Source organism: Hypanus sabinus, chromosome 8 (genome assembly GCF_030144855.1).
Source record: "Hypanus sabinus isolate sHypSab1 chromosome 8, sHypSab1.hap1, whole genome shotgun sequence".
NCBI classification, from domain to species: Eukaryota; Metazoa; Chordata; class Chondrichthyes; order Myliobatiformes; family Dasyatidae; genus Hypanus; species Hypanus sabinus.
In genome coordinates this window covers 79,346,381-79,362,624 of record NC_082713.1, presented here as the reverse complement: position 1 = coordinate 79,362,624, position 16,244 = coordinate 79,346,381, and the positions used below count along the sequence as shown (strand labels likewise).

The 16,244-nt window shown below is 45.0% G+C and overlaps 1 protein-coding gene across 2 annotated transcripts in view; it reads right to left on the bottom strand.

Annotated features, from left to right (window-relative positions):
• The window catches only part of dock11 (dedicator of cytokinesis 11), a 307,563-nt gene that overhangs the window by 2,425 nt on the left and 288,894 nt on the right, over positions 1 to 16,244 (bottom strand). For both annotated transcript variants that reach the window (XM_059977401.1, XM_059977402.1), the window contains exon 52: positions 11,990 to 12,128. In XM_059977401.1, coding sequence (XP_059833384.1) covers positions 11,990 to 12,128 — 139 coding nt within the window. The remainder of the gene's footprint in view (positions 1 to 11,989; positions 12,129 to 16,244) is intronic.

The following is a 16,244-nucleotide window of genomic DNA, read 5'->3' as shown; positions in this document are numbered from 1 at the left end:
TTTTGATTGTTCCAGTAGCTGTTGAAACAGGATACAAACTAAAAATATTCTGATCATGGGATTAGAGTCATTTCATGTCTGTATTCCTGTCCTACTCAATATTTTCCTTCAACTGTTTCAAAAATCCAAACCAACTCGGAACTTTGGTGTTTAATTGGCCTTCCTCCTCACTGCTCTCATTGATAGTCAGATATTAAAGTCTGAGTTTCTTACAGCTCTGATGCAGGGTTTCGGCCTGAAGCATTGATAATCCCTTTCCTTCTACAGATGCAGCTCCACCTGCTGAACTTCAACATATATTTGAACCTCCAGATTGCAGGAACTGCAATCCCTCGAAGCCCTTTCTTTTCACAGCTCTCCACATCTCTTTCCTCCTTTAAGAGGTTTTAAAACCTATTCTTTTGAGCTAATGTTGGCTCACGATGCATGGTGTCAGACCTTGCCTGGTTACATTCCAAAGGAACTTCTTATAGCTGGTTTGGAATGGTCTGAGCAGAGAAGCTTGCCAACTTGAAAAGTGAAAGGTCATAGTTCAAATATGTGGATGATCGAGCTCAAAGATTTTGGCTGACTCACAGTGTTCATCAATGCTTTGCTGCAGAAACATTCTTTCAGATGCAACATTAATTGCAGAGTAATGTAGCACAGAAACAGGCAATTTGTTGCACCACATACAAGCTCATCAGGGTGCACCCAATTCCATTTCCCAGTATTCGGCCTAGACCCTTCTATGCCTAAACCCATTCTTAAAAACTTTCTTAATGATGTCAGCAATTCAGCTTCAACAGTTTCTTGAGCTGTGTTTTCTAGGTACTCACCAGTTCCTGGATGAAAAAGGGTCACTTACGTTCGCTCTGACTGTCTTTCTGATTATCCTAGATCTATGCTGTCTCGTTTTCTCCATGTGGGGGAACTTTTCCTGTTGTCTACCCTATTTATACACTGCTATTTTATAAAGTTGCGTCACATCCCCTCTCAACTTCTAGGAGACCAGACCCAACTTCTCCAATCTGACCTCATAACTGAATCACTCCTCGTGCAATATTCTGGTGAATCTCCTCTGCAGCCACTTTAAGGGTGGTTCCCAGAACTGCATCTGATCATAATTTTGTGAAGTTGAAGATAATCTCCCTGCTTTAGTATTCACTATCTTGATTAACAAAGGCCAATATCCTATAAGCTTTAGCCATGTTATTTACTTGGGCTGCCACCTTCAAGGATCTGCTCTTATACTCCAGGATCTCTTTGTTCTTTAATTCTCTCTATCCTCCCATTTATAGTGAAGATCCTAGTCACATTAGTGCTCCCAAAATACATCACTTATCTGGATTGAACTCCATCTGCCATTTATTAGCCCAAGTCCCTTGAGATACCTTGAGTCCTTAGTGCTCCTTCATGAAGCAAAGAGTTATCCTTTAAAAGGTTCTTAACCATGCCATTTACAGGTGTCTTATAAGTTCAAGCATGGAAGGCAGGAAAGGCCAGTAAAAGTGATTAGAATAAAGGCAGTGAATACAAAATCTAAAATTTGGGACATTGGCATAAAAATACGTGATTCAGATATTTATTTTACTGACATTTGATTACACTCATCGGGGCAGGTAAACAGAAGTCCTTCTTTCAATCTAAATTTGACATCAGGTATTCATCCTGATTGGCAACTGAAGGTGGACCTGTGACTGGGCCTTATAAACACAAGAAAGATTTAAGTGATGTTCCACAAATGTGCATTGTTGGTTCAATCCATAAACATTCTGACCTACTTTTGACTCCAGGGTTAGGATTGAGCTCATGGTAATTCAGAATATACGTGACCTGTAGAATTCTCAAAGGTCATTCACATTGACCAGGTATATTCTTAGTTCAACCACTTTTTTGCTTTAATGATGAGCTTCCTTTTCGGATGGGGTGCATGGCTCATTGGTGAACCATTGGACTGCATTCAGGTCTGATCACAACCCTAGAATGAATGCTTGCAGAGTGTCAGTGGTTAGTGGACACAGCATCTTTTTCCCTGTAAACATCAGACAACTAGTCTCTATAACCTGGCCTACGTTACCACCAGTACCATGCAAGCTTTGAGGAAAAGGCAAATGGAAGATCTCATCACTGACTAGTGTTATGATCCCAGCCCCCTCCTTTGTGAGAATCGCAAGAGCACCCGTTGAGGGGGGGGGGGAGGGTCAGTAGACCCAGGAAGTGGGAGAGAGAGAGAGAGAGACGTGCTGAATAGACTCAGGAAGTGGGAGAGAGAGAAACGTGCCGAATAGCACGTTCCACCAGGATGCAAAATAAGGCGACAGAGACTATTGTCTCATGGAGACCATGTGTAAAGCCCTCGGGCAAAGTGGGCTGGTTGAGAGAGAGATTGCATCATCCCAACCTGATTGACACCTGCGACCCCGTGAGGAAGTATAAAGGAGGGTCTAAGGGGGACAGCCCCTCAGATGCACCAAGAAGACACGAGAGTGATCCCGCCGTAGCGGGAAGCCATTTTGAAGGAAGCCACGTGCGTTAGATTCCGGGATTGGAATTTGTGGCTGGGATCACGGAAAACCGCTTTTAACTAACATCGGGGAGGGGGAACCAACGCTCCCCCAATTCAACGGAAGCTTCATAAAGACCCGGCAAGTCTTTCCTCTTCTCCCCAATCTCTCTCTCTCTGTCGCCCCACGTGAAACCCAGCGATTCCCAAAAGGCTGAAGCCTGCAGACTTCTGAGTGACTTTTATATTTCCAACGGACAATATATTATCCCCTAGACAACAGTAGAGCTCATTTCTTAATGATGATTATTACTATACCCGCGCTTTCGATTGAGTATTGACGACGTGCATTATCTGAATGTTTGTATTAACCTTACTTTTGTGCCCCTTTACAAATAAAAACGTTTGAAAATAGTGACATCAGACTTCAACGGATCTCTCTATCTTTGCTGGTAAGTTATCCAGTTATGGGATACGTAACAACTTGGGTTTCTCGTCTCGGGATTTGACACCAAATTGGGAGGCCAGTGAATCGGGCTTGTAAGTCCAAAACTTGAATCTGGTTACGCGGGTAGCCAGACGGGAAACCAGCAAAGATGGACATGGGTGAATTTGTGAAAAACCTGACTGTGGGGGCACTAGAGTCGGCCACCAAATCAGACTTGTTAAATTTGGCGAAGGGGTTGAACCTCGCAGAAGTGAGGTCATTCATGAAAAAGCGGGAGATGCGAAGGGCCATAACTCAGTATTACATTGGGAAGAATGTGTTTGAATTATTGGAGTATTGGAATTGGAAGATATTGGAGGTATTGGAAGATATCCCTGAAAGGGTACCATCAAGTGGGGCGGTTCAGTTTGAGGTAGAGAAATTAAGGTTGGAACATGAAATTAAGTTAAAAGAGCTGGAAGCGGCTGAGAGAGAGAAAGAAAGGGAGCAGGCGTTCCAGCTAAAGGGGTTAGAGGCGAAAAAAGAGCAGGAGCAAGCTGAGAGGCAAAGACAGCATGAAATTCAGCTAAAGGAGCTAGAAGCAGTCGAGAAAGAGAAATAGAGGAATGACTGGGAGATGGAGAAGATGAGGAACGAGCGAAGAGATCAAGGGTTAGACCGAGCGGAGCGGTTTAATGTTAGTAGGGAGTTGAGATTGGTACCCCCGTTCGAGGAGACCGATGTTGATAGTTATTTCTTGCTTTTTGAAAAGGTGGCAGTAAATCAGAAGTGGCCAAAAGAGCAGTGGGTGGCGTTGTTACAAAGTGTGTTAAAAGGGAAGGCCCAATGAGCATATGCGGCGTTGTACCTGGAGGAGGGGGAAGCGGAGAATTATGCTGAAGTAAAGGAGGCCATTCTCCGGACTTACGAATTGGTACCTGAGGCCTATAGACAAAAGTTTAGAAATTTAAAGAAAGGGTGGAATCAAACGTACACCGAGCTAGCCCATGAGAAGGGGGTGCTCTTGGAGCGTTGGTGCACCGCGGAAAGGGTGGACGAGGATTATGGGCGTCTTAGGGAGTTACTTTCGATTGAGGAATTTAAAAGTTGTGTTCCGGAGGAGATCCGGATGTATTTGATTGAGAAGCCGGATAAGTCCATTTCAGAATTTGCTAGGTTTGCGACGAATATGTCCTAACCCACAAGACAAAGACTTCCTCGAATAAAAGTCCCCAGAGAGACCGTGGGAACGATCGAGAAAGTCCGACGAGTGAGGCAGAGGTCCCACCGGGAGCTAGCGGTAAGGTTGAGAGGGAAAGGCAAGACAACCAGAGGTTTCCGGGTTTGACCTGTTTTAATTGTGGAAAGGAGGGGCATATTGCATCTCGATGCTTGCTCCGATGAAAGAGATAGGAAGAGGGAAAGCCAAAGTCCCTATCGGGTGTGCCGTGGTAATCAGTAAATCGACCAGAGAGCCGAGGGTAGACAGAGTACAAGAAGGCTCTGAGAGTTGTCTGTCACACGGAACCGTGTCTGTGACGGAGGAAGACACACCAGTTCCCGTACGAATGTGGAGAGACACGGGGGCTGAGCTGTCGCTGATCAGCAGTAAGGTACTAGAATTTGGTCAGAAAACAGGCATGGTAAAGATAGAAGGAATAAATAAAAGGATAGAATTGGTGTCCTTACATAAAGTCATTCTGGATTGTGAGCTGGTGTATGGATCAGTTGAAATAGGGGTGCCATCAGAATTCCCGAGAGCTGACGTGGACATCCTGCTGGGAAACGACTTAGCGGGGGGTAAGGTTTGGTCAGGAATGCTGCCGACCTGCCGACCGGCGAGTGTGGTGGCCCCGTCCCTAGCGCCCAAGGACCATCTCGCCGGCGCGGTCACTCGCAGCATGTCGAGAGAGGCAGCTGAGAACGAGAGCAGTTTAAATCTGGCCAGTTTTGATTTGGCTGAGACGTCTTTGCTGACCCTGTGCCATGAGGGTTTAGAAGGTGGTAAGACGAAGAGTAGTAAAGTGAAAGGGGGTAAGGGAGAGGAGATAGATCTGCCCTTAGCGAAGAGAAAGGTCCTAAAGGTAGGAAATAAAGATGAGAAACAGATAAAGCTGTTAAAAGGTCCAGAGTTGGACATGGATGATCTGTCTGGTTTGGCAGAATTGTTTGAAGAACTTGAGAGTTCTAAAGGTGTTCCCGATAATGAGGTGAGGGCAGTCCTAGATGGAAAGGATGCCCTTGCCTCGAAGGAGTCTGCTGAAAGGGCCGAAGAGGTTGTTTCAGCTCGCAGGGTTGCGCCTTCCCTGGTTGGGAGCTGCCCAGAGAGTAACTGGGAGGATCGGGGGAAGTTAGAATTTGAAAAAGGTACGGGTGTTGAAAGCCTGGAAGAGGCCAATGTCCCGTTTGAGTGTGTCCAAGATGGGGATGCACGAGGTGCTGAACCTGGTAACGGAGCTCAGAAGAAGTCTGAGGTATTTGATTCAGTGGAACGGGGCGGCCGTCCTTGTGGGTCAGATAGACTTGGTTCAGTGGGAAAAGGGTTAACCTTGGTAACCGTGGGAAGTGTGAGTTCCCCAGTGTTTGTACTCGAAGGTGGGTTCAAAGTTAACACAGAATTTAAGAATGGGGGGATGAGGATTGTTATTGAAGGAAACTGAACGTCTATAGTTTCCAAATCAAAGGAAGAAATCTTAAACCTGGCAGATCGCTCACAGAGTGAGCCGGGAGATAGCGGGGCCCCCCACTCTATTGTTATGCCAGGATGGGGTGTGAAGAGGCCACCTTCGAAATGCTACTTGAGCGAAGAGTTCGAATTAAACACCAATAGCCTGAAGGGTACTGACAAAAGGGCCAGCCACCTGGGTAAAATCGAAGGATTGGGTGGAAATGGTCTAAGTTTGAGGCATGGTGTTGCTAAAATAACCCCGATGAACGAGGCGGGCGGGAGATCACCACGCAAAACTACTCAAGTTCCCCACGGGGGGGGGGGGGGGGGGCTCGCCGGAAAAGAGGCGACGGTTAATGGAGATGCCATTGTTAGACAGCCAGGCAGGTTGAACGGGTTTGCGCCAAAGCCTGTGAATAATAAAGACAGCCCTTTGGAGACTTGCTGGTTAAGTAAAATGACTGAAACGATTAGTATTCGCATAAACTTTTGTAAATGCACCCAAGCTAAGGTCACACCTCCTTAGTTTTGTTGCTGAAGGAAAAATATAAATAGGTGGTTATTGAATTGAAGTCTGATGCTACAAGACTTTAGTACGGTACGCGATGTTAAGATATTAAAGAAAGGGACACTGTAATCGTTAACTATTTAGATACTGACTTGAATGTATAACGGTAGTACTCTGTAAAAAGAAAAACTTGTGTATTGTGTTAGATCCAAAAATCCTGTAAGACTGTGTACCACTCCGTTTTAACCGCTGGTAAAAACGTTTTTAAGAGGGGAGGTGTTATGATCCCAGCCCCCTCCTTTGTGAGAATCGCAAGAGCACCCGTTGGGGGGGGGGGGGTCAGTAGACCCAGGAAGTGGGAGAGAGAGAAACGTGCCGAATAGCACGTTCCAAAATAAGGTAACAGTGACTATTGTCTCATGGAGACCACGTGTAAAGCCCTCGGGCAAAGTGGGCTGGTTGAGAGAGAGATTACATCATCCCAACCTGATTGACACCTGCGACCCCATGAAGAAGTATAAAGGAGGGTCTAAGGGGAGCAGCCCCTCAGACGCACCAAGAAGACATGAGAGTGATCCCGCAGCAGCGGGAAGCCATTTTGAAGGAAGCCACATGCGTTAGATTCCGGGATTGGAATTTGTGGCTGGAATCACGGAAAACCGCTTTTAACTAACATCGGGGAGGGGGAACCAAAGCTCCCCCAATTCAATGGAAGCTTCATAAAGACCCGGCAAGTCTTTCCTCTTCTCCCCAATCTCTCTCTCTCTGTCGCCCCACGTGAAACCCAGTGATTCCCAAAAGGCTGAAGCCTGCAGACTTCTGAGTGACTTTTATATTTCCAACGGACAATATATTATCCCCTAGACAACAGTAGAGCTCATTTCTTAATGATGATTATTACTATACCCACGCTTTAGATTGAGTATTGACGACGTGCATTATCTGAGTGTTTATATCAACCTTACTTTTGTGCCCCTTTACAAATAAAAGCGTTTGAAAATAGTGACATCAGACTTCAACGGACCTGTCTATCTTTGCTGGTAAGTTATCCAGTTATGGGATACGTAACACTAGAAGCTTCCTGGAATCCATTAGAAGGACTGCTACAGTCTGGGTATTTTGAGAGATGGTTCTTACTTTACTGCCTCTAAACCTCCGCCATTTTCTGCAAGGTCTCATTTAGGAATGTGATAAAAGAGCTGTCATTCACTTGGATGTACAACACCCAGGAAGCTGGTCGACATTACATTCAGGACCCCTGACAGTGGACAGTCTGTCCATCAACTGCACTAGCAAAGCAGTTTCGGTGACATCTCTTCAATCCCTTTGGGCCACACATTATCCAGACCTGAATGTATAATGCTGCTCTTTTATCAGTGCTGAGTCAAGCTGCTGGCTCTCATTCAGTTCAAGTCCATGTTCAGGTCTGGACTGCAGTGAAATCTCACATTTCCAAGGCAAATGGAGACCAGTAAATGTGGCAGCTTTTCCAGAAACCTACTTTCCTATTAACATTACTCTTATTTGTGATGAAACATTGATCTGTTTGGCCTGAAGGACAGATATCGTCACTGCTCATTGGGGGGTACCTCACTATGGAGTATTCCCCACAATTCAAACAGTTTAAAAGCAATTTAACTACACTTTCAACAAACTTCCAACAGAGTGGTCATGTGCAAGTTCAGGGATTCAACTTTGACACGCCATTTAGTTTCATTAAGCAAATGTAACATTATAATTAGATCCAGGCAGAGAGAGGAAGATGCAAAACATAGCGTGCAGCCTCACAGGCAGTATTGTTCATTGTGAGGATCAGTATCTGCAGTTAACAGTGCACAAAGAGCTGCTTTGCATTGCCACAATAAACATCAGAAACTGCGAGCTAAGCCCACTTTTAACGGAAGGTTAGGTGCAAGTTGAAAAAGGAAGTGGATCTCAAATGATTACCTCACTCAACCTATCCCTGTAATTACTTTCTTGGCAGTACCAAGTTTAGATAAGCTAAGACTTCAACATGTATTAAACATTTGAGAAGAGCAACCTTGATATACAAAACACTGTTAATATTGTCAGAAACTCCACAGTTGGCATTTAAGATAATCATTAGCAGAGGCAAGCTCGCACTACATCACCAAAGGAGGCTATTTGACCATATGAGCAAATCAGCTGGTCCCACTACCTACCCCTCTCTTCACAGCCCTGTACGTTTATTCCTATTCATTCTTGAATGTGAACAATAAAACAACTCCTTCACACCACTGGCAGAACTTGGCTGATGAATCTAACAAAGATGGGCTCAACGGAAACATACTTGTTATTTTCCACTCCAGATTCTCAGGATGTATCTGGCCTTGGGTCTGACTTTGGGTTTGAACAGAGCAGCAAAGAGCTTGGGGACATCCTATCCCTGAACATTGACTTTATGCAACATCACCTCTCCTTCCTGTTATAACATAAAAATGTTTCACTTCCTGATTTACAGAACATGTAATATACCTTGTCATGTTCCTAAAGCATGCACTGACCTCACTTGCTTATCTCTCCAATATCCTTCTCTCCTTCTCTTGCCTTACCCCAATCCCCCAACCTCTCTCTCCTCCTTGTAAGTTCTTCCCGGTGTTTTGCTGCACGTCTCACCCATCTTGGGCAGCTCTTGTATGGTTTGTGAAGACACTTCAGAGGGAAGGAAAGAACAACCACACAGCTGGGCAGACTGAGTGAATGTGCCAAACCTTTCTCTCGGGAATACTGTGAACAGATCAGATCAAACCATAGTCCCTGAGTTGGTTTTATTTCTGTTTATATTATTTACTAAATTCAAATTCTCCAGATGCCATTGAGATATTTGAACATGTGGTTAGGTCAGTGCTCAGAGAATGGGCCATATTCTCTTCCCTATATGTACACTCTCCACATCAATTCTGTCTGAAAAGCTTCCATACAGTATAGCTCAAGACATCGTCTGAAACCAGGGATGAAATTGCTGAGACACTTGAATCACCGTTCACCAAGGGTGATGCACTGGAAGACTGGAAGGTGGCTAATGTGGTAAATTAGAAACATGAGAAAATCTGCAGATGCTAGAAACCCAAAGCAACATACACAAATTGCTGGAGGAACTCAGCAGGCCAGGCAGCATCTATGGAAAAGAGTAAACAGTCAACGTTTCAGGCCGAGACCCATCATCAGGCTGCGTTCCTCCAGCATTTTATTTAAGAAGGCCTGCAAAGACAAGCCAAGGAATAATAGGCTGAGAGCCTATCATGAGTAATGTGAAAGTCATGTGAAAATTGCTGGCAATAGTGGTGGGAAGGGCGGTGCAAGACACTGAGAGACAGAATCAACCTGCAGTTAAAATGGCCTTGACAGTAGGAAATTACGTCTAAGAAATTAGAGTGTGTGTTTTTGAAAGAAGTGGCCAAGAGGACTTGCAAAGCCAGTGTGGTGAACTATGTGCCTGTCTGGACACGCCCCCTGCTGACTGCTCCTGTGGCTCCTCCCACAGGCCCCTGTATGAAGGAGATCTGCGGCCTGACGCTCGGCCTCAGTCTCCAGGACATAGTATGATAGACACTCACTCCTGGTTCCTTCTTCCAGTCAATAAAAGCCGATATCTCGCCTTACGTCTCAGTGTGAGTTATTGATGGTGCATCAATTTTATTGACTGGACAGCGTTGTCGAGGGTGTTTTTTATGGCCGCAGAAAGAACAAAGCACAGGCATCTGACGGGCCACCGCCGTGGTCGGGTTCAGGGAGCTCGTGGAATCGCGACTGGCAGCGGCGTTGGTGAATTCTCTCCCGGGAGCCGGCGGTGGCGGGGTCTGAGGTGTCCACGAAACCGGCGGGGAATCGCGCGACTGGACAGCGTCAGCATTATGCAAAGCAGCTTCTAGAGCGTTGGCCGTCTCTATCGCCGAGCTTAAGGTAAGGTCGGCATTTTCCAGCAGTCGCTGGCGCATGTACACTGACCTCAGTCCCGTCACAAAGGCGTCTCGCATCAGCAGCTCCGCATGTTGTTCTGCCGTGAGCGTCTTGCAGTCACAAGCTCGGACGAGCGTCTGTAGTGCTCAGAGAAACTCAGCGCACGATTCGCCAGCCCGCTGTCGCCGGGTAGCTAAACGATGTCTTGCGTAGACGGTGTTCACCGGCCGCAGGTACTGTCTTTTGAGGGCGTCCAGTGCCCCATCGTAGGCCGGCAGGTCCCGGATAATGGAGTAAACTTTGGGGGTGACCCTCGAGAGTAGGATTCTGTGCATAACGGCGGGTTCAGTTGCACGAACCTCCTCCCAGTACGATTGGAAGCATGCAAGCCAGTGTTCAAAAGCGAGAGCTGCGTCAGGGTCTTGAGGGTCCAAATCCAACCTTTCCGGACGCAAAACGGTTTCCATGTTTTAAAACTTCCAGTCAATAAAATTGATGCACCATCAATATTGATGCACCATCAGCCAGGGTGGTTGAGCTTGTCTATTGGGACTTTAGCAATGACTTTGACAAGGTTGGACAGTTAGATCACATGGCATCCAGTTAGATACAGAGGTTGATGCCCATCACTGCTCACCCGGCATATTCTGTGCAGTTCTAGTCACGATGCTACAAGAAGTATGTAATTAAATTAGGAAGGGCGCATAAAAGGTTCACTAAGGACTGGAAGCTTAAGTTGCAAAAAGAGGTGACATAGGCTGGGCTTTTCTCCCTGGAACAAAGGAGGCTGAGGGGTGACCTTACTGAGGTTTAGAAATCAGGAGCAGCATAGATAATTGGATGGTCACAGTCCTTTTCGCACTGTAGGGGTGTCTAAAACTAAAACAAAAACACAAGTTTAAAGTGCGAGGGGAAAAATGTAAAGTAGAGGGGCAAGGGTTTTCCACGCAAAGGGTAGTGAAGATATAGAATGAGCTGCCAGAGAGAGTGGTTTAGGCAGGTACAATTATAGTATTTATAGAAGCATCTGTATAGTACACAGATAGGAAAGATTTATATGAATATGGGCCAAATGCAGGAAAATGCTAATAGCTCAGATAAACATTGATGAGTTGGGCTGAATAATCGTGATTCTATGATTTTCAACTCCTTGTATCTATGCCAGCTCCCAGGAGAATAATCTCATCAATTCTACTCCCATTAGACAGAGGAGCAGAATTAAGCCATTTGGCCCATCGAGTCTGCTCTACCATTTCATCATGGCTGATCCAATTTTCCTCTCCTGTCTTCTCCCTATATCCTTCTATGCCCTTTCCAATCAAGAATCTCTCTTCCCCTATTTCTCTGTCTACATGCAAGCCACTCTCTCGCAAGTGCCTATCTATACACCTTTGTTCTCTTTCCCACTCAACTTCCAGCAAGACATGGCTAACTAACTGGATGGCATATCTTTGGGATGTTGGAGAAAACTGGAACCCACAAAAATTTCCCACAGACAGCATTTCTGCTCAGGATTCAAATTTGGTTCCCGGATCTGCAAGGCAGAGCTAATGCACTAACGAGGTAGAGGGAGTTGAGAACTGAACCTATTTGGCCACTCCTGGTGCTGACACCCACGCTGATTGCTGAGCAAGCACTGGGGAAAAAGTACTGTGCACAAGTCCGAATCCATCTGGGACACAGAGGAAAACAAAATTAGGAGAGGTGAGGGGCATAAGGGTGAAGGATGTGGGTGCTCTGACTGTAACAGCCCTTCAGATCCGAAGGGACAAAACAGTTCCTTCGTGAGCAAGAAACAATGCAGAATTTGTAGCTCGACTGAACCACCCACTCAGACTAGCCTACAGCAACCTGTACAAATAAATGACTTAAAATAAAATTTAATCATTAACATGACCTTTATGGTCAGTATAAAACTCTCAAAAGGAATTTGATTTATTGGCTCACATCACCTGTTGTCAACCATTCTGTGTCACTCACCTGTTCCTGGGTGATTTCTGATAATTCCTTCACCATGTCTTTAAAGTTGGCCTTTAACCCTTCATGGTACTCCAGCTGATCCTCCTTAATCAGCCGCTCGTTTAAATCCAGGGCAAGGCTGCAGACTGTAACAAATTCCCTGCAGGCAAAGGAAACATTTCTGTTTTAGTTTTAGACACTTCTGAGTTAACTTGATGCCCCAGTAACAACTGCGATAAAACACCAGCAGGTTTAAGACTATTCAGGCAGGCAGGAGCCCGGGGTTCAGGCAGGAAGGCAGGCAGGCAGGAGCCCGGGGTTCAGGCAGGAAGGCAGGCAGGCAGGAGCCCGAGGTTCAGGCAGGCAGGCAGGAGCCCGGGGTTCAGTCAGGCAGGCAGGAGCCCGGTGTTCAGGCAGGCAGGCAGGCAGCACAGCCTTAATCATGACAGTTTAGCACCACAGCAACTACTTCGTACTAGAATGGACTTCTTTTTGTTCTAATTGTGTTCTTTCTTGTAAAAATTGTGTATATCTTTTGTCTTTCTTGTGAATGCTGCTTTTACGACGCTCTGTGCCTGAGATGCTGCTGCAAGTAAGTTTTTCCTTGCACTTGGGCAAACAATTACATGTGCATACAACAATAAACTTGACTTTGACTTATGAAGCTCCAGTTGATCATGTCCTTTGAATGGTCAATAACCTGGGTTTCACATGGATGTCTAATCACTCACTGCACAATTCAGGGAGACAGAAGACAAGCTCTAGGGCAGGGATTCCCAACTGTTTTTATGCTATTAACCAAGGGGTCCATGAACCCCAGGTTGGGAATCCTGCTTTAGGGGTTATCTACATCATATGACTTTAATAAATAAATCTCGTTTACATCTGCTTTGGGCAATTCTCTTCACCAGTACTCATGGGAAGCGCGGTGAAGTGGCTATGGGATTGCTTTGAGTCAGTAGACTGTGCCATGTTCAAGGACTTCTCTTATGGATCTACAGGTATCCCCTGCTTTTCGAAAGTTCGCTTTACGCCACTTCGCTTTTACAAAAGACCTACATTAGTACCTGTTTTCACTAATGGAAAGAAATCCGAAGAGGATTTTCACTTTTATGAAAAAAGGCGAAAGGTGAAAATATCTGTTATGGGGCACCTCGTGCACCCCGAGCAGTGAGAGTGGCGCCACCAAACTCCTTCTCCGGGAACTGCACCCAGCAAAGAGCCGCCATAGTTTTGAACTGTGTCTGTGAGCACCTGTGCTTTATCTTGATTTATTTTGTGCATCTGTTAGCAGGATGTGTCCCAAGGTATCAGGAAAGCTTAAGCGAGCTTGTGAGGGTGTTATACCTAGCATAAAACTGGACATAATTAAGCATTTTGATTGTGGTGAATGAAATAAAGACATTGTGCATGCGTTGAACTTGCCTGCATCCACCATTCGTATTATTTACACACAGAGAGAATGAATCTTGAAAGCTGCCAATGTCACTATTGGTTCTGCTAGTAGCAAAATGCTCTCTTTTAGTTGGCATCATTCCTGCTTTTACTAAATGTTAGTGTCATTTTAGGTTTTATGTGTTATTTGGTTTGATTTGGTAGGTTATTTTTTGGGTCTGGGAACGCTGAAAAATTTTTCCCATATAAATTAATGGTAATTGTTTCTTCGCTTTACGCCATTTTGGCTTACAAACGGTTTCATACTTTTGGACAGCAGGGGAAACCTGTAATTGAATACGCCATGGTTGTCATAGACTTTACTAAAACAGTTGTAGACGAGTGTGTTCCCACAAAATCATTCAGTCTTCCCCAACCAGAAAGCCCTGGATAAACCATCAGATCTGCAACCTGCTGAGGGCCCGATCAGAGGCATTCAAGTCTGGTCACCAAGAAAGTTACAAGGTACGATCTGTGGAAAGCCATCTCACTGGTGAAGTGATAATTCCAGACCAAGCTTGAATCAATGAAGGATGTTCAACAGTTGTGGCAAGGCTTGAATACTATCGCCTCCTACAAAGTAAAATCACACAGCACAAGTGACAACAGAGCTTCACTTCTAGATGAGCTCAATGCTTCTATGCTTGCTTTGACCATCAAAACATGGAGGAACCATCACAAACTCCCACAGACTTACTCCCTTGATGATCCTGTGATTTCAGACTCTAAGGCCAATGTGTGAGCAATTTTCAGGAGGGTGAGCCCTCTAAAAACATCTGGTCCAGACTGGGTACCTGACTGAGTACTAAAGACCTGTGCTGACCAACTGGCTGGTGTGTTCCCTGAGATCTTTAACCTCTCACTTTGGCAGTCTGAGGTACCCACCTGCTTTAAGCAGACTTCACTTATACTGGTGCCTAAGAAGAATGTGGTAACCTGGTTCAGTAATTATCATCCAGTAACACCTACATCCACATTGATGAAATGCTTTGAGAGGTTGGTGATGAAAAATATGAACTACTGCCTGAGAAGTGACTTAGATCTGCTCCAATTTGTCTGCTGGCGCAACGGGTCCACGGCAGATGCCATCTCACCGGCTCTTCACTCATCCTGAAAATCTGGACAGCAAAGATGCATACATCTGGATGCTCTTAATCGACTGCAGTTCAGCATTCAACACCACCACCCCTTCAAAACAGATCAATAAGCTTTAGGACCTTGACCTCAATAGCTCCCAGTGCAATTGGATCCTTGATTTCCTCACTAACAGATCCCAGTGAGTATGGATTGGCAACATCTACCCAACAAACTCCATCAGCCCAGGTGCACTACAAAATGGTTTGCTTAGCCTCTGCTCTACTCACTTTACACTTATGACTTAAGCACAGCTCCAATACCATATTCAAGTTTTCTGAAGACAGCACTGTCCTAAGCTGAATCAAAGGTGGTGATGAGTCAGCATTGAGGAGGGAGATTGAAAATCAAGCTGAATGGTGCCACAACAACAACCTCTTGTTCAATGTCAGCAAGACCAAGGAGCTGATAATTGATTTCAGGAGGAGGAAACCAGAGATCTCTGAACCAGTCCCCATCAGTGGATCAAATGGATAGGGTCAGCGACTTTTAGTTCCTCAGTGCTATCATTTCAGATGATCTTTTCTGAGCCCAGCACATAAGTGCCATCAAGAAGAAAGCACAGCTGCGTCTCCACTTCCCTACAATTTTGCAAAGATTCCACATGACATCTAAAACTTTGACAAGCTTCTTTTGATGTGAAGTACAGAGTATATTGGCAGGCTGTAACACCAATAACATTGAATGTAAAATTCTACAAAAGGTAGTAGATACAGCACTGTCCATCACAGGTAAAGCACTCGTCACCAGTAAGCATATCTTTATGGAGTGCTGTCACAGGAAAGCAGCATCCATCATCAAGGACCCTCAGCACCCAGATCATCAGCTATTGTTGCTCTGCCATCAGGATGTAGGTACAGGAGCCTCAGGATTCACACCATCAGTTTCTGGAATAGTTATTACCCCTTAACCACCAGGCTCTTGAACCAAAGGGGATAACTTCAGTCAACTTCACTTACCCCATCACTGAATGCACACACAGCCAATGGGTCACTTTCAATGACTTTTCATCTTGCGTTCTCAATATTTATTGCTTATTTATGTATTATTATATTTCTTTCTTTTTGCATTTGCGCACACTTGTTGCCTTTTGCACACTGGTTGAACACCCAAGTTGATGCCATCTTTCAGAAATTATTATAGATTGAGTTGGCAGGCAAGAAGATAAATCCCAGGATTGTGTATGGTGACATATATGTACTTTGACAATAAATTTACTTTGAACTTTGAAATACAACAATAATAGATCAAGTTCCAGAAACCTAGCTATCAGATGATTAGAAGAGAATTTACCGTTGGCCTGTCAATGACTCTGTCAAAGAAAGATGATACTGGCCTCAGTATTCATGCCATTGTTTACAAAGCAATGTCATCCATTGCTCCTCTCACTAGACCTCCTGCAGCAGTTAGTGCTTCACAGACCTAGGTTTGATTCTGATCTCTGGCGCTGTCTGAGTGGAGTTTGTATGCTCCCTTTGTAACCACGTGGGTTTCTTCTGGGTGTTCCTGTTGCCTAAAGTTAAGCTGGTTCATGGATTAGTTACCCATTTCAGATAGCTAATGGTAAGTAGTAGGTGAGAGAACGGGTTCTTGCATAATGGAATCCAAGAGCTAGCATATTTGCAATGGGCCAAATGGCCTCCTATGTTAAAAGGAAATACAAAGTCACATTAAACTTATGCAGAAACATGAGGTGTTGTCATTAATA